The sequence below is a fragment of the Rousettus aegyptiacus genome, unplaced genomic scaffold, assembly GCF_014176215.1.
Source record: "Rousettus aegyptiacus isolate mRouAeg1 unplaced genomic scaffold, mRouAeg1.p scaffold_m13_p_1, whole genome shotgun sequence".
Taxonomy (NCBI): domain Eukaryota; kingdom Metazoa; phylum Chordata; class Mammalia; order Chiroptera; family Pteropodidae; genus Rousettus; species Rousettus aegyptiacus.
Genome location: NW_023416284.1, coordinates 17,036,182 through 17,059,406, shown reverse-complemented (window position 1 = coordinate 17,059,406; position 23,225 = coordinate 17,036,182). Strand labels below are relative to the sequence as shown.

The 23,225-nt window shown below is 50.3% G+C and overlaps 1 protein-coding gene across 17 annotated transcripts; it reads left to right on the top strand.

Annotated features, from left to right (window-relative positions):
- The first annotated feature begins 1,363 nt into the window (after positions 1-1,363).
- FGR (FGR proto-oncogene, Src family tyrosine kinase) lies at positions 1,364-20,849 on the top strand. 17 transcript variants are annotated; one of them, XM_016132113.2, is made up of 13 exons: positions 1,364-1,544; positions 8,422-8,469; positions 9,493-9,722; positions 10,223-10,325; positions 11,103-11,201; positions 14,288-14,391; positions 14,638-14,787; positions 15,458-15,613; positions 15,724-15,903; positions 16,472-16,548; positions 16,831-16,984; positions 18,274-18,405; positions 18,503-20,849. In XM_016132113.2, the coding sequence occupies exons 3-13, from the start codon at positions 9,503-9,505 to the stop codon at positions 18,709-18,711; spliced, it is 1,584 nt and encodes a 527-aa protein (XP_015987599.1). In that variant the 5' UTR covers positions 1,364-1,544; positions 8,422-8,469; positions 9,493-9,502; the 3' UTR covers positions 18,712-20,849. The 17 variants fall into 17 exon arrangements, with proteins under 17 accessions (XP_015987599.1, XP_015987598.1, XP_015987590.1 ...); XM_016132112.2 differs by having other exon boundaries at positions 8,422-8,484; XM_016132104.2 differs by having other exon boundaries at positions 8,422-8,484; positions 9,490-9,722.
- The last annotated feature ends 2,376 nt before the right edge of the window (positions 20,850-23,225 follow it).

The window sequence follows — 23,225 nt, the reverse complement described above, 5'->3', positions numbered from 1 at the left end:
TCTGAGGAGCCAGACCTTGAAGGATAACCGAGAAAGCCTGGTAGATTGGGGGACCCTCAAGGACAGGGATCAGTCTATTTCATCTCTGTGTTCCCTAAGCCTGACACCTGACAGGCAGTGATAAATGTTTGTTTGTTAAATGAACACATGGACCAATGGCCAATCAGAGAGTACCTGATGGTGGAGGAGATGGTGCCCAGCCAGGGAGAAGCCACCTCTCCCAAGTACCCCAAGTACCTGTACGTTCACCTTCTCCCCTGTGTCTTCCTCCCATTACTCCTCCCATTTTCCTAAGGAAAAAGCATTCTTACCTTCATCCCACCTACTTTGCCACCCACAATCACATTGGGCTATACCTGAGTCCTTGTGTGTATATGCACACACATACAGAGGCATTCTCACACATCCTTATTCACACATGCACAATGTGTCCTAGTTGTTGATTCCAAAATTACAGTCGTGTTCATTGACTATAATCATGCATGCACACGTACACACACACACACACACACACACACACACACACACCTATACTTACACACCCTCCCTGTTTCCCCACCATATCCCAACACACATACTTCACCAAACAGCCCTCCCACATGGCGTCTCCTCCCCAGATAGATTTTCCTGGTCCTTGGTCTAAAGCTGAAGAAGTAACAGTGGCCAGTATAGGGATTGAACCCCAAGTTGAGGGGGGGTCAGGGACTCCTACTAGTTGGAAAGGCTGGAACTGTGATAGAAGATGATAATTAAGTTTTTCTAAAACTTGGGGAGGCTGACACCCTCCCCTCCCTCACGGCGGCCTGAAGGCTGATTCCTCTAAAAAGCAATTTCCTAAAGAAAGAGTCTCCTGCTGCTCCCCACTCTCTGGCATCCCTGTGTCCCTAGTGCCCAGCCCCTGAGGATGGCAAGGCATGGCGACTGGATCCAAAGTGGCTCCAATGACAGCAGTCTGAAGTCAACTAACTGGCTGTGAGAATTTGGATAAGGCCTGTCCCCATCTATCTGGTCCTCGGTTTTCCCAGCTGCAAAAGGGCAGCGCGGATGAGGTGGGGTGGGGGGCTTCGGTGATAGAGAAAAGGCCCTCTTAACTTCGAATGCAATGATTCTAAAAGAGCAGATGCTTCTAAGGGGAGGAACCTGCCCCTTTGGCAGGGGCCCTTAGGAAGTCCGTGCTGGGGGTTCAGGTCTGCGGACAGGAGCTGGGGTTCAGGTACGGGGTTGCGAGAGCCGACCCCCGGTAACCCGGGGGAGGCGGGAAGTGGGGGCGGGCGGGCCAGGGATTTGAGGGCCCCTCCCCGCTGCAGGCAGCTGGCTTGGGGCTGGGGCGTGACTGCAAGTTCTCCTTGCCGCCACCGCCGTCGCGTCGCTGCGGCTGCAATAAGAGAAGTCCAAGACGGCTTCCTCCTGCCTGCCCAGAGCGGGCGGCGATCAGAGGCGGGCAGCACCCCAGTTTTCCTCAACCACACGTCGGTACTTGTGGCGTCTGAGAGCCCGGCTGGCTCGCCCTGGGGTCTATTAGAAGCTGCCTCCGCTGGGACCAGGTAGGCGACGGTCAGGTGGGGCCCGAGGGGCAGTGCGGTGCCCCGCCCCTAGTCCGCCTTCGGCCCCCAAGGGAGGGCTCGGGGAGGAGGGAGGGGTAAACCTGAATTTAGGGAGGGGAGCTGAGGGAGTTGAGAGCCAAAGGGGCCCCACCCCTAAAAGGACCTAAAGAGGAAAACTGAGGAGGAGACCTGGAGAGTAAGACCGACAAAATATGGGAAGGAGACTACGGGGATACGGGAAAACAGACTAAAGGAACCCCAAAAAAAAGTCTGGTGGGGAAAACGGAAGGAACCTGTAAAGTGAGATTGATAGAATTTAGGACTGGGCCTGAGTCGGGAAGAGGAACCTAAGGGGACCCCCTAAAGAGGCTGGGGGAGAAACTGAGGGGACCTTGAAAGTGAGGGTTCGGGGATGACCTGAGGGGTCTGAGTGAGGGGAATCAGGTGGTGGGACTGAAGATCAGGTGAGGGAGTTGGTTGGAACGGGTGAAGGAGAACCATTCCTGGAGGATGCAGACTGTGAAACGCAATCCCAGGGGTCCATGAAGTCCCCCTATCTGAAAACGGTAGAAGTCGGAGGTGAATCTTGTAGCGGGAGGAGTGAGGCTGGTAGCCAGGAGGGGAGCGGAGACTACCAAGAATCAGCCCCGTGGACCCTCCTGCGCCTGCACGGGTGGGAGGGTCGCGGATAGCGAGAAGACACCTTCGAGGCGCTAGAGGCGTGGGTCGCGGCTTCCTGGGGAAGTCCCCGCCCTCATCAGGGATGGGCCTCGCTGGGTGCCCCCTCCCCGCCCGCTGCGGCGGTCTCAGTCTACGTTCCTCTCAGGATCCGGGAATTGCTGGCCGCCCCGACGGATATCCTGCTTTTGACCGTGATTGCCGGGAGGGGCTGTCTCCATGGAAACAAGAGGGCGGAGAGGCAGAACTCCATGCTTGGCTGCTATAGCGCGCACTGCCCTCGCAGCCCCTTTGGTTCCCGCTCCGCCCCATTTTGGGCCCTCAATTGGGGGCCTGCTGCTGAACAGAGGAGTAAGGCGATGGTGCTCCGTGTTCAGGGTACCTGGGGTGGGTAATCTGCAGTCTCAGGGACTTGACCAAATTGGGCCCTTGGTTGCTGTGTGACTTTAGGCAAGTTATGGGGCTTCCCTGGGCCTCATTTTCCTCATTCGAGTTACGGAGGGAAATAATTTCTGCCCCTTCCCAACCCATCCCCAGTTATAAGAATCAGGTGCAGAAAGCAGTTTTTACCAAGTGTCCTGGAGAGGTTAAAGAGTTATTTATCACTAATCCTGGGGAGCCTCCCCTTCACCTTCCCAAAAGCATGTAGGAAAACCAGAAAGCCTGACAGGGCCTCCAGACATCAGCGCACAGTTGACAGCTAATAAATGTCTGTGATCTGTTGAGGGAAAATCAATAGGTTTGAGATCTGTCCCCAACCCCCATGGTGCCACACCCAGTAATCCTGAGTCCTTCTGCCTCCTTCCATCCGTGCTGACGGTGGTGGTAGAAGAGCAGGGCTCTGTTCCCATGTCACAGATGGGAAGATGGAGCTTTGAGAGTCAATGACTGACAGGGCCAGCAGTAGAGACCCAAAGTCCAGAGCATCTTGTCCGTGAATGTAGTAGCCAGAGCTGAGGCCTGAGCTACCCTGCATCCCTCTCAAATCCCATGTAGCCCTCTGGAGAGGCGAGTGGGTGAGAGGGGAATGGTAGAATATGGGGTTCATGGGCTTCCTGGCTGGCTCCTGCTCCCCAACAAGCCTGAAGCTGTGAGTGAAGATATGAGAGTATTCGTGAGTAGGATTTGGGCTTTGAGTGAATGAGCGTGAGTGTATGAGCATATGTGTGGGTATTCCGGTGTTTTCTGCAGCCACTTGGGGCTGATATAGAAAAGAAAGTGGCCAGACCTTGAGAGGCTAGGACCCTAAACCTGCAGAAGGAGGAGTCAGGGCCCTTCCTGCTGGCTTAAAGTAGCACCCAGGGAGGGAGCTTCCTGTCAGGTCACACTATGGAATCTAAAGTCCTATTTCCTCAGCAACCCATGGACCACCCATGCCTCCCAGCCCCCAAGAATGTTGAGTCCCTAAAGAGCTCTGTTCTAGAGGTTAACGAGTGTGTTTTCAACAACAGATGAGAAACCACTTTTACCTGTAAGTGGAGAAAATTCAGCTGACACCTTCAGGACCATATGGAGGGTAAAGCCAGCATGGTCAGGATAGGTCTCCTCTCTCCTCCCCTGCCCCCACCCTTCTCCCACCCTACCCCTCATGCCTGGCCCCACCAGGGCAGTAGAGTCAGATTGGGCTGTGTCTTAGCCTTTGGGTATTCAGGGGTGGGGAGCGGTAAGCCCTCAAGAAGGCTGGTGTGAAATGGCCAGGGTTCAATGGGAGGTGAAGGAGATGAGGGCTCTGTGAAGGCACTCGAGCTTCATGAGAGGTGGAGGGTCTCAGTGAGGGATGGAAGACTTTCATGGGGGGAGGGGAGGGGGTCAGGTCTTGGTGACGTATGGGGGTGCCGTGGGACCGAAACTTCGGTTCTGCCCCTCCAGCCCTTGCTGCCCGTGGCCAGCCCGGAGGCTGAGGAGAAGCCGGAACTCTTGCAGGATGGTGGTTTCCTGCTGCTGCCCAAAGTCCCAGTTCCCTTTTATTGAAATCCCCCAGGCAGTTGGGCCAGCTCAGCCTTCCCACCTCGCCCTGGGAACTTCTCTTTCTTCTCAGTCTTGCCACTCCTCCTCCCTCGGTCTTGGAGGGGCCTTCCATCTAAGGAATGGAGCAGAAGTGAAAGTTCACTGAGTACCTACTGTGTGCCTGCTGCTTTCAGGGGCTTGACCACATTTGATGCTCAGAAGCAACCTCATGAGGTAGAGATTTATATTCCTGTTTTCTAGGCAAAGAAACTACAGTTCAGAGAGGTGAACTGACTTGCCCAATATCTCAAGCTAGTTGTCAGGCCTGGGAGAATTTGCACCTAAACCTGTCTCCAGATCTTACAGATACTTGGCAGGGGTTGGGGGGAGGGGAGGAGGGACAAGACATCCTGGGTCTACATCAAAGCCCTGGCTTTGGAAAGTATAGCCCTCAAGAAAGGATGAGTAAGCCGGGGGCTCCTATGTCCAGGAGTAGGGGTGGGAAGGAGGCAGGCTTCCCACTGGGTGGCCAGCTGCCATACGGCAGCGGTGGTGTGTTCAGTTGGCCAGGAGCTGGGAAGAAAATATGATGTTCACCAGTCAGGGCCAGCATGACCTCCTGCTCAGGCTTTGGAGAACATGGCCACGGTGCCAGGAACAGAACTCTGGACCTGAATTAATAATCCTGGCTTTGAATACCCTGTCTGGCTATTTGACCTCAAGCAAGTCACTTCCCCCTTCACACAAGAGGGGGTGCTGATTAATGGTCCCTGAGGGCCATTCTAGCTTTGCTGCTTGTTGTTCTCAGCTTCACTTAGCCACTGCACACTGGGCAAGAGTCACACTTCTTCACGCCTTCCCCCGAAAATGCACAGAAGGTACAGATGCAAAAATTGAGGTTCAGAGGGCTGTAATTCATTCAAGGTCCCAGAGTCGGGTAGGGCCACACAGAGGAGACACTGAAGGCCACAGCACCATGTTCCAGGGTTGCACCTCGGCTATGACACCCACAACTTGATTTTGACCCAGATGAGCCTCTAGAAGCCAACTTTTGTCAACCAAATGTTCAGGAGGTACATTTATTCATTAACAGATTCAGGTCCCTATCTATAAAATAGGGGTAATAATAAAACTCACCTCATAGGGTCACTAAGTAAAATTATGCATGAGAATTGCTTGGTACAATGCCAGGCACTGAATAGAGGTATTCAGTATATTAGCATTTTTAAACTAATAGTTATTGCCTCCCAGATTCCTAGGAGGTCAAATAATTCTCCAAAGAATTGGTGGCACTAGTTGGTATCAGAGCTAGACCAGGACAGAGAGTTGGGTGAGGAATATTTTCATGCAGAAGCCTGAGTGGAGAGGACCCAAACTGCTCCCTCTCTCTTTCCTATCTTCATGTCTTTAGTTCTGTCTCTGACTGTCTTCATCTCTGCCTTTCTCTTTTTCTGTCTCTGTCTTTCTCTGTCTCTCTACTTCTCATTTCTGTCTCTTTCTCTTTGTTTCTCTCTGGCAGTGAAGCGCTGGAGCCAGCTAGTTCTGGCTCTAGGGAGCTGAATCTTTGCATCTCTTTCCAGCCCAGCGTTCAGGAAGTCACTTTGGTAACCTGAAATCAGCCATGGTGGGAATATTTTCACCATGGAAATCAGTAAATGCTAAAAATGAGAACTTTTTTTTTTTTTTTAAAGTGTCAGTATACTAGTACACCACACTGGGTTTCTCTCTTTGTCTGTCTGTGTTTAGGTCTCTGTATCTCTCAATCTCTGTCTCTTTGTATCTGCGTTTTCTTTTTCTATTTCTCCCCATCGCTCTCCTCTGACAAAGAACACAGTTACTTTCAGTGCGGCCCACTTACTGCCTTGGGCCCGGCAGATGCCAGACCCTGTGCCCCAAGCCTTTACCCCACATCCCTCCACCCCCTCTACATGGTGGTACTCAGAGGTCCAGGCCCAGCCCCAGGCTCTGGTACCCAGCAGGCTTGGGAGTACAAAGCCCTAAGAGCTGACCCCGCTGCCTGTGACCATAGCATCAGACCTGTTAGGGCTCTTCCTCAGCCCACAGAGCCCTCTGCCTCCTTCTCAGAAGCTGACAGTTTCTGAACCCCCTCCCTGCCACTACCTTCTAGGTGTGCTGAAGTCAGGGCTCTCCTTTGGCTGATTTGACAACATCTAGGTAATATGTACCCAAGTGGTAACAGTATATCTAGGTGGAGATCCAAGAGGTTGTATTAATTTGTGTCTTTTAGAGGGGAGTTCTGTGTAGGTCTGCCGCCAGGGAAGGGCTGTGTATATCTCTCTGTGTCCCTGCGGGGGCTTCATGCATCTGTGCATGCTTTTAGGGATGGCTGTAATTATCCATGTCTGTGACCGGGCAATGAAAAGAAGTGGTTCAGATTCTGGAGCTAAACGCCAGAGTACATCAACTCTGTGACCTTGGACAAGTTTCTGAACCTCTCTGTGCCTCATCAACAAAATAATACTTACCTCATAGGGTTGTTATGAGAATAAACAGGTAGTGTAAGTAAAGTGTTCAATGTGGTGGCTGACACATAGTGCTATAAATCCTGTATATACTGTTCTTGTGGAGCGACCATGTGTGTGTGGATGGGTGAGGGCTGGAGGTGTGTATATATGGAGGTGTGGATATCCTTGAAGATGTATGTGTCTGTGAATCTGTACAGAGGAGCTCAGAGCCTCTGCATGAGGTGCTGTGTGTAGCCGAGGTTATACGCGTGTCTCAGAATGTGTCAGGAGCGCTGTGTGGATCTGCCATTTGAGATGTGCATATCTTCCTGTGAGAAAACCTTCATTCTCACCCTGTAACCCCTGTTTTCATCTTACCCTCCATCTGTCCTCTCAGTGGCTAAAAGCCCGGGAGGCCGCCCCCCACCTCCATTCTTTCTCTGGCCCTAACCAGCCCTGCAACATCCTGGAGCCTCTCAGACATGGTGGTTTCACCCCAGGGGAGGGGTCCCGAGGTGAAGGTCTCGGCAATGGCTTGCCGAACAGGGACTATTTTAGGTTTCTCACCACAGCCCGCCTCACAGTTTACCACATAAGTGTCAGCCCCCGCTTCCAGGGGAGAACAGTCACAGTGAAGGGTGACAGGGGCTGGGAGGGCTAGAGCGGGGGTCAGGGCACTGCTGTGACAGAGTCATCATCTAGGCAGCCTAACCTGGTGGATCCAGAAAGGCTTCTTGGAAGAGGTAAGTGGTGCCTGTTAGGAGGGGCAGGACCCAGAGAGAAAAGTTGGAGAATATCCATAAAGCAAACTGGACTTGGGGGTCAAGAAAGGCAAGGCAAAGGCCCTCAGGCCCCTCTGGGGGGAATCAGTGTTTACTGGGCTGGCCCCACCCTGCAACTCTCCATTCCCCTCACATCTTAGGAAACTGTGCTCTCTCCCCCGGCAGTTCCTCTCTGAGTGTTGCAATGGCAGAGTTTCTGGCAGGGTGTGGGGACCCCTTGCTCAATGGCCTGCCAGCCTGTTGCTCAGGGGACACAGATACCAGGAAAGGCTTGGCTAATGGAGGGGCTCCCCAAGGTATCCTGGTGGCCCTGACTTCTGACCTGGGCCCTTCCCTGATGTGAGGATAGGAGCAAGCTCTGGAGGTAGGTGTCCACCCTCATTCTACCACCAGATGTAGCCCTAGGCTGCTGGGGTTTGCCGGGGGCCAGGCAGGGAACAGAGGCAGTGTCCAAAGAAAGGACTTGTTTTTAGGAGGCAGTGACTGGCAGCCCAATAGTGAGCTGATCGTGACTTGATAGAAATCCAATTAGAGAGATGGCTCTAACACTAAACTATGAGTGTACAAGGCTGTTAACCTGAGAGGCAGCCTGTGTACGTGTGTATGTGTGTCTGTGTGTGTGTGTACGTGCTGTGCATCAGAGCATGGGCTCCTGTGAGAGTTAGTTTGTTTTGGTGTGTGGTGGTATTGGTTAGCTCACTCATGCAAGTGTATGCTGTGAGCGTTGGTGTGTGACAGTTCCTGGTGTGTGTGTATTACTGTATGTGGTGGTGCAGCGGTGTGTCAAGTGAATATTAGTGTGAGAGAGTCAGTGTGGGTGGTGTGTCCTGTATGAGGGTGGATGTGTAAGTGCGCCAGGGGCGATGGGAAGGAAAATGAACGCAGAAGTCATGCTGGGGCAGAGCCCAGGCTTTCTGGCTTCCTGAAGAGGGCAGGAGCTGGCAGCTAGCTTGCAGGAACATTGGCAGAACCTTCATCTTCTATGTCCTTCTGTCTCACTCTCAGATCTCTGGCCCCTCCCAAGGACCATGTCGCAGCCTCACTGACCAAAGAGTAAGAGCCTGAGGGGTGAGTGGGGAGAGTGGGAATTGAGGCCTTTCAAGACCCCAAACGGGATGGGGGTGGCCTTCCTGGGCCCCACAACTCCTCACAACCCCCTCCTCCTACAAGAACCCTGTTGCTAGGTAACAGATGGGTGAGCCAGAATGAGGCAGCTTGAGAGACCAGAGGCTGGACCCACAACAGGAAATGGCCTTGATCCCTCTCTGCAGGGAATCTCCAGGTGCAGGCACACAGCCCTCACACACATTCGCACCAAACGCACATCAATTCATAACATGCAGAGACACAGAAAGACACACACACACATACGCATAGATATTCACACGTACTTCCACAGACCTGCACACACAGATAAACACTCGGAAAGGCACATATACTCCCACACAGGACTATGTACATGCACACGGTGATGTCACACAGACACAGAGGCAACTGTTCACACAGACTCGCATTCACAGGGATACACACACACACACTTGCACAGAAACATGTACATATCTACACACCCATAAGACATGAACACACACAGAGCCATCACCTGCATAGACATGTACACACACTTATATATACACCCGAACATTCTGCACACACACGCACACAGGCATACCCACAAACAAACTCACAAATACTTAGAGACATGTAAAGACACACGAGTTCTCTGAAAGAGTAACGGAAATACAACATACTGAAGCAATAGGAGGCGAAAATATATAAATAAGCACAGCAACATTTCAAGGCAGAAAACCAGCCCCGCCGAGGATACAGATACTCTCCAAACACACTCTGGCAGCTGGCTGGTAGATCCAATGGTGGCCATGCTTCATTTTTATCCCTCACTGGGGAGGACCCCCCACTCCGGGCCTGAGAGAGAAAGCTGCATGCCTGTGTGAGTGTGTGTGTGTGTGTGTGTGTGTGTGTGTGTGTGTACACACACGCACATGTCCAAGTATATGTGCATAGAGTGGCATATCTGGTAGGGGCCTCTGAGTGAGGCACGCTCCCATTTTTTAGCAGAGTACCTGGAATGGGCTGTGTATTCTGCAAGAAGTTGGAGCCAGGACCCAAGGAGGACGCTGGCCTCGAAGGGGACTTCAGGAGCTATGGGGCTTCGGACCGCTATGGCCCTGACCCTACGCAGGCCCGGTCTGTGCCCTCTTTTCCCCATATCCCCAACTACAACAACTTCTCCCCTCAGCCCACCAGCCCTGCCTTTCTCGATGGGGGCACCGTCAGGGGCATCTCAGGTGAGTCCAGTAGGCTAATAGCAGGTACTGCCCGGACCCTGGGAGAAGGGGAGACGTGGACTTGTCCTTAGGAACCTCCAGTATGATATGGGAGACACAGCCCTGCTTTCAGCATTCAGTCTGAGGGAGTATGTACAGCCCTACCCTCTGAAACCCCAGTCTGAGGAGCAGACAGCTCTGTCCCAGTGTGAGAGAGGGAAGAGGACAGATGTAAAATGTGAAGTCTTCTCTGTGGGGGGAAAAGGAGAAATCAGTGAACTGGGGACTTCCCAGGGTGGGAGGGATGAGTTTGAAGGTTTGTGTCCTGAATCCATGGTGGGGGAGGGGACAAGCTGTAAAGCCTGAATCAGGAATGTATTGGACTCAGAAGGCCTGTGGGAAGTAGGGCATGGCAGCAGTGGGGAGGCGCAGCACCTGGCTGGGGAACAGGACTCTAGAGGTACAGCCCCCTTGGAGCCCCATCCCATGCCCTACTCTGCTGAGTAGCCCTAACTCTGCAGGGCCCGGGGTGACCCTGTTCATCGCTCTGTATGACTATGAGGCCCGAACAGAAGATGACCTCACCTTCACCAAGGGCGAGAAGTTCCACATCCTGAACAACACGTAAGTGACTAGACTACCCAGCTCAAGTCATGGCTTTGTCCCTGTCCTCAGAAAGCTCCAGCCTAGTTGGGGACACAGAAACATGACAATAACAACCCTGAGCAGTTGCTATGATGTGGGAGTAGTATGAGGAACTATGGTCACAGAAAGAACACCAAACGTGGTCTCCAGGGTAGTGGTGATCAGGGCAGTCTTCCTGGAGGAGGTGATTTCTAAGCTGAGACTAGAAAAATGAATACATATTGAAGGAAGTGGTGAGAAAAGAGGAAGAGAGAGTGAGAGAGAATGAGAATAAACGATGACTTCTGGAAACCACCAACTGGTTCAGTCTAGGGGGATCATAAAGTATGAGGTACAGAAAGGAGAAAGGGCAAAGTGGAGAGGTGAATGGGAGCAGAGTCTGCAGGGCTTTTTAAGCCATGTTGAGGAGTCTGGATTTTATCCAGAAAGAAATATGTAGCCATTGAAGGGGGACGTTCAGTGTGGAAGTGACCTACTTAGCTGTTCACTGCCTACCTGAACCCCAGCCCAGCTGAGGAGCCAGAGGAGAAAACCAGCAGGCCCAGATGTCCCCAAACACATTCCTTCTGCAGGAGACAGTTTCCTGGGGGCAGCTGCAGTGGCTGGGGGTGGAATAGAGAAAAGCCCTAGGGCACGTGTGTCCAAGGTAAAGGATCGGCAGGGCCAGCCTCCACCTGATCCTCTCTGTGGCCCTATCTGACCACATGGTGTCCCAGAGGCTGGTTGTCACTGACATCTTCTGTTCTGTGCCTGCAGTGAAGGTGACTGGTGGGAGGCTCGGTCCCTGAGCTCTGGACTAACGGGCTACATTCCCAGCAACTACGTAGCCCCTGTGGATTCCATCCAGGCTGAAGAGTGAGTAGGGGACTGAGGGGAGACCAACCCCGTGGATAGGACTCTGGAGTCCAGATTCAAGGTCATCTCTGTCTCCTTATCTATAATTCTATTAAGGTCATTGTGAGAATGAAAGAAGATAATGATAATAATAGTAGATGATACTTATCTAGGATAGACTGTGTTCCAGGCACTATTTAAAGTGCTTTCTATGTATTAATGGAGTTAGGAACGAATATCCTATCCAAGTTCACATGGCTAGTAAGTAGGTGGAGCTGATATTTGAACCCAGATAATCTGGCTGCATTTGCTAAGCATTATATATATTGCCTCTCAGAGATAACAACAGTGTATGAGCTTTAAAAAATTGTAAAGTGCTAAACAAATTCAAAGGGGGCATTGATCAGAATTAATTGTACTGAGGAGGCAGGGAATTATCATTCATGGAGTAACATTATATACTTGAGATACTATGACAGGTACTTTACATACTTTGATTCATTTAATTCTCATATAACACTATTGATATTAGTATTGTCCCCATTTTACAAATACGGAAACCGAAGATCATAATTTAAAAAAAAAAATAATAATCCTCACATATATATACCTATATGGGAAAAGGAAAGATTGGAGAGACTGCAGAGTGAGAGTCACCAGGATTTGGTGACTAATTTGCCATTGGGGTATGAGAAGTAGGAGGAACCCAGGGTGGCCCAAAGTCTTCTTGAGGAATTTGCTAGGTGATGGTGCCATTTACTAAAGTGGGGTACACAGGAGCAGGTCAGGTTTGGGAGTGGGAACTTGTTGGGTTGAGGTTCATGGAGAGGAATACTCAGGTGGAGGAGACTGCCAGCAAGCAGATTAGGTTGTACTTTGCATGAGAAGCGCCCAGCCCATGCCATACCGTGCCTCTGAATTAGCCCAGAGGAAGGAGCATTTTCTCCTAATTGGCACTAAGGTTCTTTGTTTGCTGTGGCTCTTGCAGAGGGAATACCTGGGCAGGAGTGGAAATTTGGGACTCTTTGGAGTGGAGATGATAATTAAAACTTCATAGAGGAATGAAGGAAGAGGAAGGAGAGAGATTGCCCCTAGGACCCAAGTTTAGAGAAAGCTGCCCTTAAAGGAGAAAGAGCTGCTGGAAAACTAAGCCAGGCCAAGTCAGAGCAGCCAAGAGGGCGGAGAGGAGGTTTCAGGAAACAAAAGAGGGAGTATCAGAGGCTACCACTGGATTTGGCAATGGAAGTGACCTTGGTGAGAGATCTCTCTCTTTGTAAAGTAGGGTGAAGGCCAGACAGCAGAGCCTGGGAAAGAGTAGGAGGAAAGGAAGTAGAGACCCAAATGTGAAGTGCTTTTTCAAGTGAAGAGAAGACGAGAGATACAGCAGAATGTTGATGGCAAGATAGGGCTTAAAGCAGTTTGCTTTGGGGAAGGAAGAAATGCAGGCATATGTGCAGGTTGGTGGGATGGAGAGACTACAGATGGGGGCTGGTCGGTGGGGGAGAGGTGTCCCTGAGCAGTAGGGAGTGGACGGGATCCAGAGCTCAAGTGGGGGTGAGGCCTTCATCTGGGGAGGGTGGGAGTAGGCATGGCGGAGAGAAGGGGTGAAAGTGCAGAAGTTGGGAGGTTTGAGGGGTTCGTGCTTGTGTCCACATCTTGGAGGCAATGTCATGAAGCCCTGAAAGGCACTCAGTGCAGTGTCATGGTTAAGAGTTCAGGCCCTAGAACAGACAGTTTGGGTTCCTATTCCGGCAACACAGCTTAAGAGCATGTGGCCTTGGGCAAGTTGCTTAACCACAAGGTATCTCAATTTCCTCCTCTAATGGGGGTAAATAATAGTACTTACCTTATAATAAATATGTGTAGTGCCAGGTGGGTACTAGACTTATGGAGGAATCACTTTGTAAGTTATATAAATGTCTAATCACTATGCTGTACACCTGAAACTAATATAAAATAATATTAAATGTCAACTATAATTGAAAAAAAAAAAATAGTACTACTTACCTCGCAGCATTATTATAAGAATTAAGTGAATACATGTGTGTATTAAAGCAAAGCCTGACACAAAATAAATGCTGTTATTATTAGATTAATTATTAAGAAGTAGCTAATGTCATGGGTGTGGGTGGGGTCAGGGCTTTGAAAAACTCGGGAATGTGTCTTGTCTACACAGTCCATCAACAGTTCCTCCTTCTCCATCTTGCCACTCTCCTGAGTGCTCCATTTGCCAATGCCTATCCATATTCCCTGTGCCTAGAGCCCAGGCATGGATGGACAATCCCAGAGTTCACTGAGACTGCCACCTCGCTTAATTTGAAAACTATGCTCCTTTTAATTGAGCCCAAGATGGTTATGGTTCAAGTTAGGGATCAAATGACATCTGAGTCTTCTATGGCACCTGTGGTCACTTCAACTCCCCTGCGTTTGAGGCTACAATACAGTCCCAGGAAGATTATCTAAGAGAGCAGGATGCTTGGAGCCTGAGGTTGGAGTTGAGACTTAGGACAACATCCAAATTTAAGAGAGTGAAGGAAAAGCAGCAGTCAGAGCCTGCCAGGAGCAGTCAGAAGAAGAGAAGAGAAGCAGGAAAAGGTGTCATTCTGGAAGCTAAAGGAGGAAAGGGTTTGGGGTGGGTGTGGGGAGAGGGATCTGAGTGATTGCCCGGGGTGATGGGAAAAAAACTAGGGTGGGTGGCAAAAGATTTCAAATAAAGCTCATCAGCTGGCCTTGTGTGTAGGTCACTTCCCTTTTCCCAGCCTCAAGTTCCTCATCTGTAAAATGAACCCATGGAGGGGCAGTAATGAGATGGACTAATAGACTGGTGACACTCTGATGAGGTAACTGGTCCTGGGTTTCTAGCAATTTTAGTTCAAGAGAAACCCAAAGAGTGGAAAGGAGGAGTCTAACCTTTATCGGGCACCTACTATGTGCCAGGTATTCTAATTTCCCTTCTCTATGATCCTCAACACCAGGCTGTGAAGCAGGTATGAGTCCCCTTTTAAGGGTGATGACATTGAATCTTGGATTGTGAGGTGACTTTTCCTAGGAGGCTGAGTTGGGGGTTCAACCAGATATACCTGACTCTTCTTGGCTCTTCCCAACAGGTGGTACTTTGGAAAGATTGGGAGAAAGGATGCAGAGAGGCAGCTACTCTCCCCAGGCAACCCCCAGGGAGCCTTTCTCATTCGGGAGAGTGAGACCACCAAAGGTAGGGACTGCACCATGGCTGGCACTGGACAGGGACGGCCTAGCTAATAGGGTAAGGCTAGGAGTGGTGGGGTGGGACTTGTGTCAGGGCCAAGACTGGGACAGGGTAGAGGAGCAGAGCTAAGACAGACACTGGGTTCAGGGATGTGGCTGTTCAACTTCAGAGTCCCCAGCCTTTTGAGCATCTCCTGGTTTCCAGACTGGGAGCGAGGAGGAAAGGTGGTCCAAAGGTGACCCTTCCCCACAGGCGCGTACTCCTTGTCCATTCGGGATTGGGACCAAGCCAGAGGTGATCACGTGAAGCATTACAAGATCCGCAAGCTGGACACAGGTGGCTACTACATCACCACACGGGCCCAGTTCGACTCGGTGCAGGAGCTGGTGCAGCACTACATCGGTGAGGGCGGGCCCTGGGCCGGCACATGCTGTAGATCTCTGACCCAACCTACTGATACTGAGGCCCAGAGGAGGGAAACTTCTCTCAAAACGGGAGTGGCTGTCCAGGGCTAGAACCCAAGTGTGTGGACCCTTTTCACCCAGGACACAGCTCTGTAGGATTCCAGAGGAAACTGAGGCCTGAGGCCATCTGTGGCCAAATGGTGCCCCCTAATGTCTGAGCTGGATAGGAGGCAGAATAGGAAAGACCTGGATGGGCTGTGGGGGTTTGAGGGGAAGGTGGGAATCACGCCCAGGTTTCTGCTTTGGTTGGTTAGAGCAAGGATGAGGTGCATGGAAGGGTGAAAGCCGCATGTCTACATCTTTGTCTGGAATCCTCAACTCCATTTCCACCTGTCAGAATCCCATGTTATCCTCCAAGGTCCATATGGAGGCCACCTCCTATGGGAAGGCCCCTAATCCTTATAGGGATCATCTCTCCCTCTTGGCGCCACTTTCTTCCTTGGGCACCAACATGTTCACCCACTCAGTGGGTGGGGTTCCCTTCTACCCTGGCCTGTGACCTCACCTGTGGCCTAGTTCCTTATAACTGTGCTTGAAGGCTGGAGTGAAAAAAGGAATGTATTGGGCTGTTCTGGCCCACCTGTGACTTTCAACACCCCGCTCCCCAGAGGTGAACGACGGGCTATGCCACCTGCTCACTGCGGCCTGCACCACTATGAAGCCGCAAACGATGGGCCTGGCCAAGGACGCCTGGGAGATCAGCCGCAGTTCCATCGCGCTCGAGCGCCGGCTGGGCACCGGCTGCTTCGGGGATGTGTGGCTGGGTACGGAAGTCCCAGGGGCCGGGGCCGGGGCCTGGGGCTGGGGCCCAGGGCCGGCGCGAGGGCTTGGACTGTCAGGGAGCGGGTTCTGACGAGCCGCCGGCGCCCGGCAGGCACGTGGAATGGCTGCACAAAGGTGGCGGTGAAGACGCTGAAGCCGGGTACCATGTCCCCGAAGGCTTTCCTGGAGGAGGCGCAGATCATGAAGATGCTGCGACACGACAAGCTGGTGCAGCTGTACGCCGTGGTGTCGGAGGAGCCTATCTACATCGTGACCGAGTTCATGAGCCACGGTGAGGGGCGGGGTTGGGAGGTGGAATCTGGGGGATGTGGGGGATGGGACTTCGGGGCGAAGTTACAGTGGGTGTGGGGGAGGTACCTCGGTGGCGACCAGTTATGGGACGCGAGACGATCAACAGAGTCCGAATACGGGTCTGGAGGAGTGAGACTACGTGAGTGCTGGGAGTAGGGGCGGAGCCAAGTTAGACCCGGCGAAGCCTCTGGCGTTGGGGTAGTTAGTTTGTGGGTGGGGCTTGTGAAAGCAGGATCTGATGGGGAAGGGTCTGGGGCGGAGTCTGAGTGGGACGTGTCTGCCGGGAGTGACCGAGGCAGAGAAGAAACGAGTTGTGGGCTGAATCGGGGTATCCGTGGCAGCGGGGTCTGGCCGAGATCTGTGAGACGTCGAGGCGGGACGTCTCGGGATCCTGAGTGGTGGTGGATCAAAATGAGAGGGCTGGGCACAGGGGGCGGGGCTGAGCTCTAGGAGACGAGTTCTGAATAGAGGCGGGACTGAGGAAGAAAAAGCTGGCTTGGAGCTAGGAGTAGGGTCTTGATGCTGATTTTCTCGGTTCCTCTCCTCAGGAAGCTTATTGGAGTTCCTCAGGCGCCGGGAGGGCCAGGATTTGATGTTGTCCCAGTTGGTGGACATGGCAGCCCAGGTAAACTGGAACAGCAGCCTTCACCTCTCAGGATCCTCTCCTATTAACTTTCCACAAACCCCTGTCCCCGCAGACGTGCAGTCCCCGCAGACGTCCAGCCCCCGCAGACGTCCAGCCTACCCCCTGGACGTGCTGCCCCACCCACTGCATCAGCTGTGCAACCTTGAGGCAGGGCACGGAGCCAGTCTCTGAGCCCCGGTCCCCTCATCTGGAAAGTTGGTTTTTCAAATGATCTGTCAAACAAGCCATGGTCTTCCCATCTCTCCATACCTTGGCCTCCAGGTGGCTGAGGGAATGGCCTACATGGAGCGCATGAACTACATCCACCGCGACCTGAGGGCAGCCAATATCCTTGTGGGGGAGCAGCTGGTGTGCAAGATCGCTGACTTCGGCCTGGCTCGCCTTATCGAGGATGATGAGTACAACCCTCAGCAAGGTGCCCTGCCTCACCCCACCTTGGGGCCCCACATACTCGGGAACCCTTCCCCACCCCAAACCATCTGGGACACTCTGATCCTGATGAAGTGTAATAGGCAACTCTGGGTTCGAATCCCAGCTCCTCCACTTACCAGCCATGTGGCCTTGGGTGTCACCTAACTTCTGTGAGCTGTCTTTTCTCATCTGTAAAATGAAAATATTCAGCCAACAAATATTTATTACGTACCCACTGTGTGCCAGGTACTGCTATAATTCTCAAGGGAAAGACCATAAAGTGTGATAGATAGCATGAACTCTAGCCAGAATGCCTAGGTATGAATTCTAAGTACTTATATACGCTGTGTGACCTATGCAAGTTCCTTAACTACTCAGGGCCTCTTTTTCCTCATCTGTACAATGGAGATAATAGTAACATGTACCTCATGGAATTTTTGTGAGGGTTAGATGAATTGATGCATGTAAATCACTTAAAATAATGCCCAGCTTGTAGTAAAGGCTATACAGCAGGTCCTCAAATAATGTTGCTTTGTTCAACATCGTTTTGTTATAACATTGATGAGCGAAAAATTTGATTTCCCACTGGGGTCACTGCCTGTGTGGTGTTTGCATGTTCTCCCCATGTCAGCATGGGTTTTCTCCCATTTCTTCCCTAATCCCAGAGCTGTGCACATGAGGTGAATGAGCGTGTCTACATTGGCCCAGTCTGAGAATGTGGGTGTGAGTGGCCCTGAGATGGAAGGGCATCCAGTTCAAGACAGGGTCCCACCTTGGGCCTTGAGCAGCCAGGAGAAGCTTAGGCCACCTCTACCCTGAACTAGAATAAGCGGGTTGGAAAATAATTATCTTTCTTGTCTTTCTTTAATGTATGTATAGCTCACATTTATTTCAATGTTTACTATTAGAAGTGTTTTGGATCTTTATTTAGAAGTTTGGTAATGATTTTGTACCCAGAAATATGCTGCAGGAACTTAACTCTTATTTATATCTATTATTAGTCTAGGGTAAAATTGTTTTTATTGTACATCGTTTCACTTAAAGTCACACTATCGAAGAACCTATTGACATTAAATAAGGACTTACCATATAAGTGTTAGGTGTTATTATTATGAGAATTATTACAATGTTTATAAAGTGTCCAGCACTATACTAACCACATAGTAAGTGCTGGCTAGATAGTGGTCCTTTCTATTATGCTCAGGGTCCCCAATCGTAAAGACGCCATTTTTTAAATCCAGCTGTTCCCAGGGTCCTCCTCACTAACTTTCCCTTCTCTCCCAACTTCTCCAGGGGCAAAGTTCCCCATCAAGTGGACAGCCCCCGAGGCTGCCCTTTATGGCAGATTCACTATCAAGTCAGATGTGTGGTCCTTTGGGATCCTGCTCACTGAACTCATGAGCAAGGGCCGAGTCCCTTACCCAGGTTTGTAGAGGGATGGGGAGGTGGAAGGGTGGTCATGGAGAAGGAGTTTCTTCTGGAAGGAGCTAAGCCCCATAACTGATGAAGTCTCACCCTCCAGGCATGAATAGCCGAGAAGTGTTGGAACAGGTGGAGCATGGCTACCACATGCCGTGCCCCTCAGGTTGCCCAGCATCCCTGTACGAGGCCATGTTGCAGACCTGGCGTCTGGACCCAGAGGAGAGACCTACCTTCGAGTACCTGCAGTCCTTCCTGGAAGACTACTTCACGTCCACAGAACCCCAGTATCAGCCTGGAGATCAGACATAGCCTATTTAGGCATCAGCCACCTCTCTGCCCACAAGCCCTTTCTAATCCTCAGGGCTCTGGTCCCACAGTCCTAGGCTTAGGACCCTATAGAGTCCTAGCATGTCAGAGCAAGCAGATTACTCTGATGTCACTGAGGACAACCCACTTATTTAAAGATGGGCAAACTGAGGCTCAGAGATCATTCCTCACTTCCTCTGGCCTCAAGCATTATTTCTCTCCTTCCAACTTAGGCCCCTACTTGTGCCTAGTCTCCCTGTTCCCTCCTCCAAAAAAAGAAATGCTCGTACCCTCTCTAGTTATTTATAAAACTGTATATTCTTTCCCTCACTTATTTCCCATCCCTGCTTTGCTACCCTGTCATCCCACCCTGGGTTCAGGACCCCAGAATTCGCCCCCAATTATCTTGTGTCTGTAAGTTGCAAAGATAGGGAAAGACTTTGTTGGATCCCTTTCCTGATGGGAGAATGCTATAGTCCAGAACTGGAGTCCAAGCCCAGGGACTGAGGGGGAGGGTTGCTGAGGACTCACCCCCTCTCCGAATCGTGTGTCTGTTTATTGATTTTGTAAATAAGAAAAGTGATAATATGAATCCTTGAGTTATGAAAATCACTGGGAAGTGAATGGGGCTGCTTTGGCTGCTGGGAAGATGGGAATGTGAGAGAAGTATCCTAATGCCTACTGAGCATGAGGTACCCAAGGGGTGTTTTAGGACACCCCAAAATGATGCTCTTCCCCATGTGAATTTAGGATGAGTTGAGAGATAAATATAGAAGACAGGCAACTGGAGATCAAAATGTTCCCTTCATTACTGATGTCCTTTTAGTCTGTATGCAGTGGATTGCTAATTCTTTACACGATTTCAGTTTGTCACAACAACTGGGGACTCCTATTGGCATGGAGTAGGCAGGGATTGGAGGTGCTGAACAACTTGCCATGCACCTGTGCAACGAGGAATTGTCCTACCCCCAGCTTCCCCTTTGAGAAACTCTGGCAGCACGTGTGCCTCCATGTGGAAACAAGAGGAAGAGGGAATAAGAGTTCCCACCTCTCCCATCAGGAAATTATTGACCCCCTGACTTACTAAGAGGGTGGATGCGGAAAGAGGCTGGGAGCTAGGAATCAGTGCTGCAATTGGCAAATTACTATGTATTAACTCTGTGAAGGGCCCTTTGCTAGGCAGGACCCTAGTAACACAAACATGAACAAGACCACTCCCTGTCCTGGAGGAGTTCATAGTCATGCTGGAGAGAAATAATAGTAATAATAACTTTTTAATTAAATGTCTACCAAATGCCAGAGGTATTTACATCTATTAATAATCCAGTCCTGAGTCTGATTCTATGATTAGCCACCATTCGCAGATGAGGAAACAGGCTCAGGGGTCACACAGATATATGTGACAAAGCTGGGATTTGAACTCAGGTTTCACAACAAGGTCCATGATTTTTCTACCAGAACTCACTACCTCTGGGCTTTGGGAAGAGATCATATCTACCCCAGATGGATGATTGGAAGAGCCTTCTCCCTCAACAAATTGATAGAAAGATTCCCTGGAAACCCTTCTAAGTTGAATGACCTAAAGGAAAGGGGACAAGGTGGCCGGTATAGATTGAGAATTTCCCATACTGGGATCTGCTGAGTGGGAGCAATACGATGGAGAGAGGCCAAGTGCATGCTTAGAGATATGGTCACAGAATTGGGAGCCTTAGCTCTGCACATTCAGACCCTCAGAGACCAAGACTTCCTACATCCATTACTCTGGCTGACCATTTTCACAGGATTCTGATATATAAGCCAGAGGCCCAGTGTTTCTATCTGCCATGGGGTAAGCAGAGAAGAGCACAGTTCTAGAGCTGTACTGCCCGGTGTGAACCTTGCCCCCACCAATCGCTAGCTGTGTGATTCTGTCCAAGTTATTAATGTCTCCAAGCCTCAATTTTCTTAACTATGAAATGGAAATAAAATGTTCAAAACATGTTAGCGCTCTTTGTCACCACCTTTTACAAATTATTTACTCTGTGTCAGGTATCCTGCTAAATGCATGCTGCCATTTAATTCTCACAGAACCCTATGAGGAGAAGGCTATTTTATGTTCATTTTACTAATAGGGAAACTGAAGTACAGTGAAGTAAATAGCTTATAGAACATAAGTGGCAGAGCAGGAGCTTGAACCAGGTCCTCTGATTCCAAAATCAGTGCTCTTAACTCTCTATAGCCTTTTCCTGGGACCAAAAATGATTTTTTTCTGCCTGATAGGATTATTTCTGGTACCTAGACACCCACTAAGTTTACATGAAGGCCCAGCAGGGCAGTGAACAACCTGGAATTCACTGGGCCCTCGCTGCTCAGCAGAGACCAGAGCTGCCTGAGCTCGGAATCCCTGTATCTACTGCTTCCCTGTCCCTCCCGCTGGTGCAACTGAATAAATTCTCCTTTGCACCCCCTTTTCTGTGCATCCTTCTGTTCCCTTCAGATAGAGCACAATGCAATTGATTAGGCCTCTGTTTTCTCAATTTCAATCACATCCCCGCCCTGCTTCCCTGAGATTACAGGCGGGTCACCTTGATTGCGGTTTCCACTGTTCACAAAACCTTTCAGTCGTTTAGGAAACCATCTCTCGCCTCATTCACTCCCCCACCTGGCTCTTCTCTGTGATGTGTAGATTTTACTGGCTTAAGACTCAGAGGGCAATTTTATTTCCAAGTTCATGGTAGGGGAGGAAGACACCTAATTGACTAATGCTAGATGCTTCACATGCATCATCTAATATGATCCTCCCGAGACAGTGCAAAAGCGTGATTATCCAGTTTTATAAAAGAGGAAACAAAGACTCTGAGAGGCTTACACAAGGTCATATAGCTGAATAGTAGAGCCAGGATTTGAACCCAGGTTTATGTGATTCAAAGTCTCACGCATCCCACCATGTAACATTCTCTTAGTTGATGGTGCACCATGGGAAAGTATAATACTAACCCAAAGCAGGCCCAGGGAGGGCATGGTACAGATATGGGTCTGGGGTAGCCCCATATGTGCTGAAATTTGTATTTGTAAAAGAACCAAATCATTTATTAATTTCACATTTACTGATGTTTCCTGTAAGCTGGTCCTGTCCAGGAGGCAGAATAGTAAATGATTACAACACTTAAAGGCAAAGGTCAGTCTGAAGGCCAAGGAAGACTTTTTGGAGGATGTAAAAAAAAAAAAAAAAAAGTCTGCCTGATGAAGCAGCCAGAGGGTGAGATCATTTTCCACTGAGGAACTAGCATGTGCAAAGTCCCAGAGGTATGGTAGAGCAAGGCTAAGTCAGGCAAGTGCAAATAATTATGTATGGGAGGGTTGAGAGTGCAGATAAGGCATGGAAGAAGAAGGTTGGAAGGTCAGAGGCAAGAGGTAGGAGTGTTGGAAAACCAAGGGGCAAGGCCCCTGAATTGTGGAGAAAACTCGAATATCCAGGGGGTCTAGGGCCTATTGAGGAGTAGTCTATCTTGGATATCACCCTCCAGTACTGAGCTGGGTGGACCCACTATTCATTCTAGCAGTTGTCTCTCAGGTACAGTATCTAAAGCTTCCCTCCCAATCATCGCGCGCACGCACGCGCGCGCGCACACACACACACACACACACACACACACACACACACACACGATGGTCTTGCAGTGATGTCCACACGCCATCTAGTGGTGGTTCTTAGTACTACGTTTAAAACTGCAACAGGAACGTTTCCTCTGGGATACGAGTAGGTGAATTTTCCCACCCCATAGAACAGGAGATACAGTACAGTTCCTGCTCTCAACGCTCACAGTAATGGTGATGAGGATAAAGTGGACAGACACAGAAAGAAAACGTGAGAGAATAGGGGAGGGTCCTAACTCAGTCGGACAGAGGAAGATCTGGAAGGCTTCTCAGAAGAAATTTTGCTTTATTGGAGACTTCCAAAAGGAGTAAAAGTTTGCTTGATAAAGAAGAAAGAGAAGGGCATTCCAGACTCTGCAGAGTTAAGTGACCTCAGAGGCAGAAAATGAGACCATTCAAGTAGTTACAATTAGGTAGGTGTGACGGAGTGAAAAATTTGATAGAGGGGAGACAGCGACTAAAGATAAAGATGGCGAGGTAGGTAGGCATGGGTCTTGTCCGCCATGCACTCAGGCTAGGAGTCTAAATTTTGGACCATGCAAAACAGCAGGGGAATAACAAAGTTGGATTCACTTTCTAAAAGTAACTTTCCGGCGAAGAAAGAATGGGAAGGGGAGAGGTAAGAGAGGGTTACCTCTCTTGGATACAAAAAACCACACCAGGACACGTAGCTTTGAGCAGGCTTGTGAACCAGATACATGATGATACCTGCAGACATGTCAGTGGAATCCCAGGCTGAGCACCCAAAGATAAACAAACGTGCCGATATACACTCAGACACATAATTCAGGTCCATGAGTCGAAAGGAAACCAAAGACACACATTCACTCCCAGACACAGGCTGACAGAATCACAGTCACCCTGACAGATATAGGAATTCT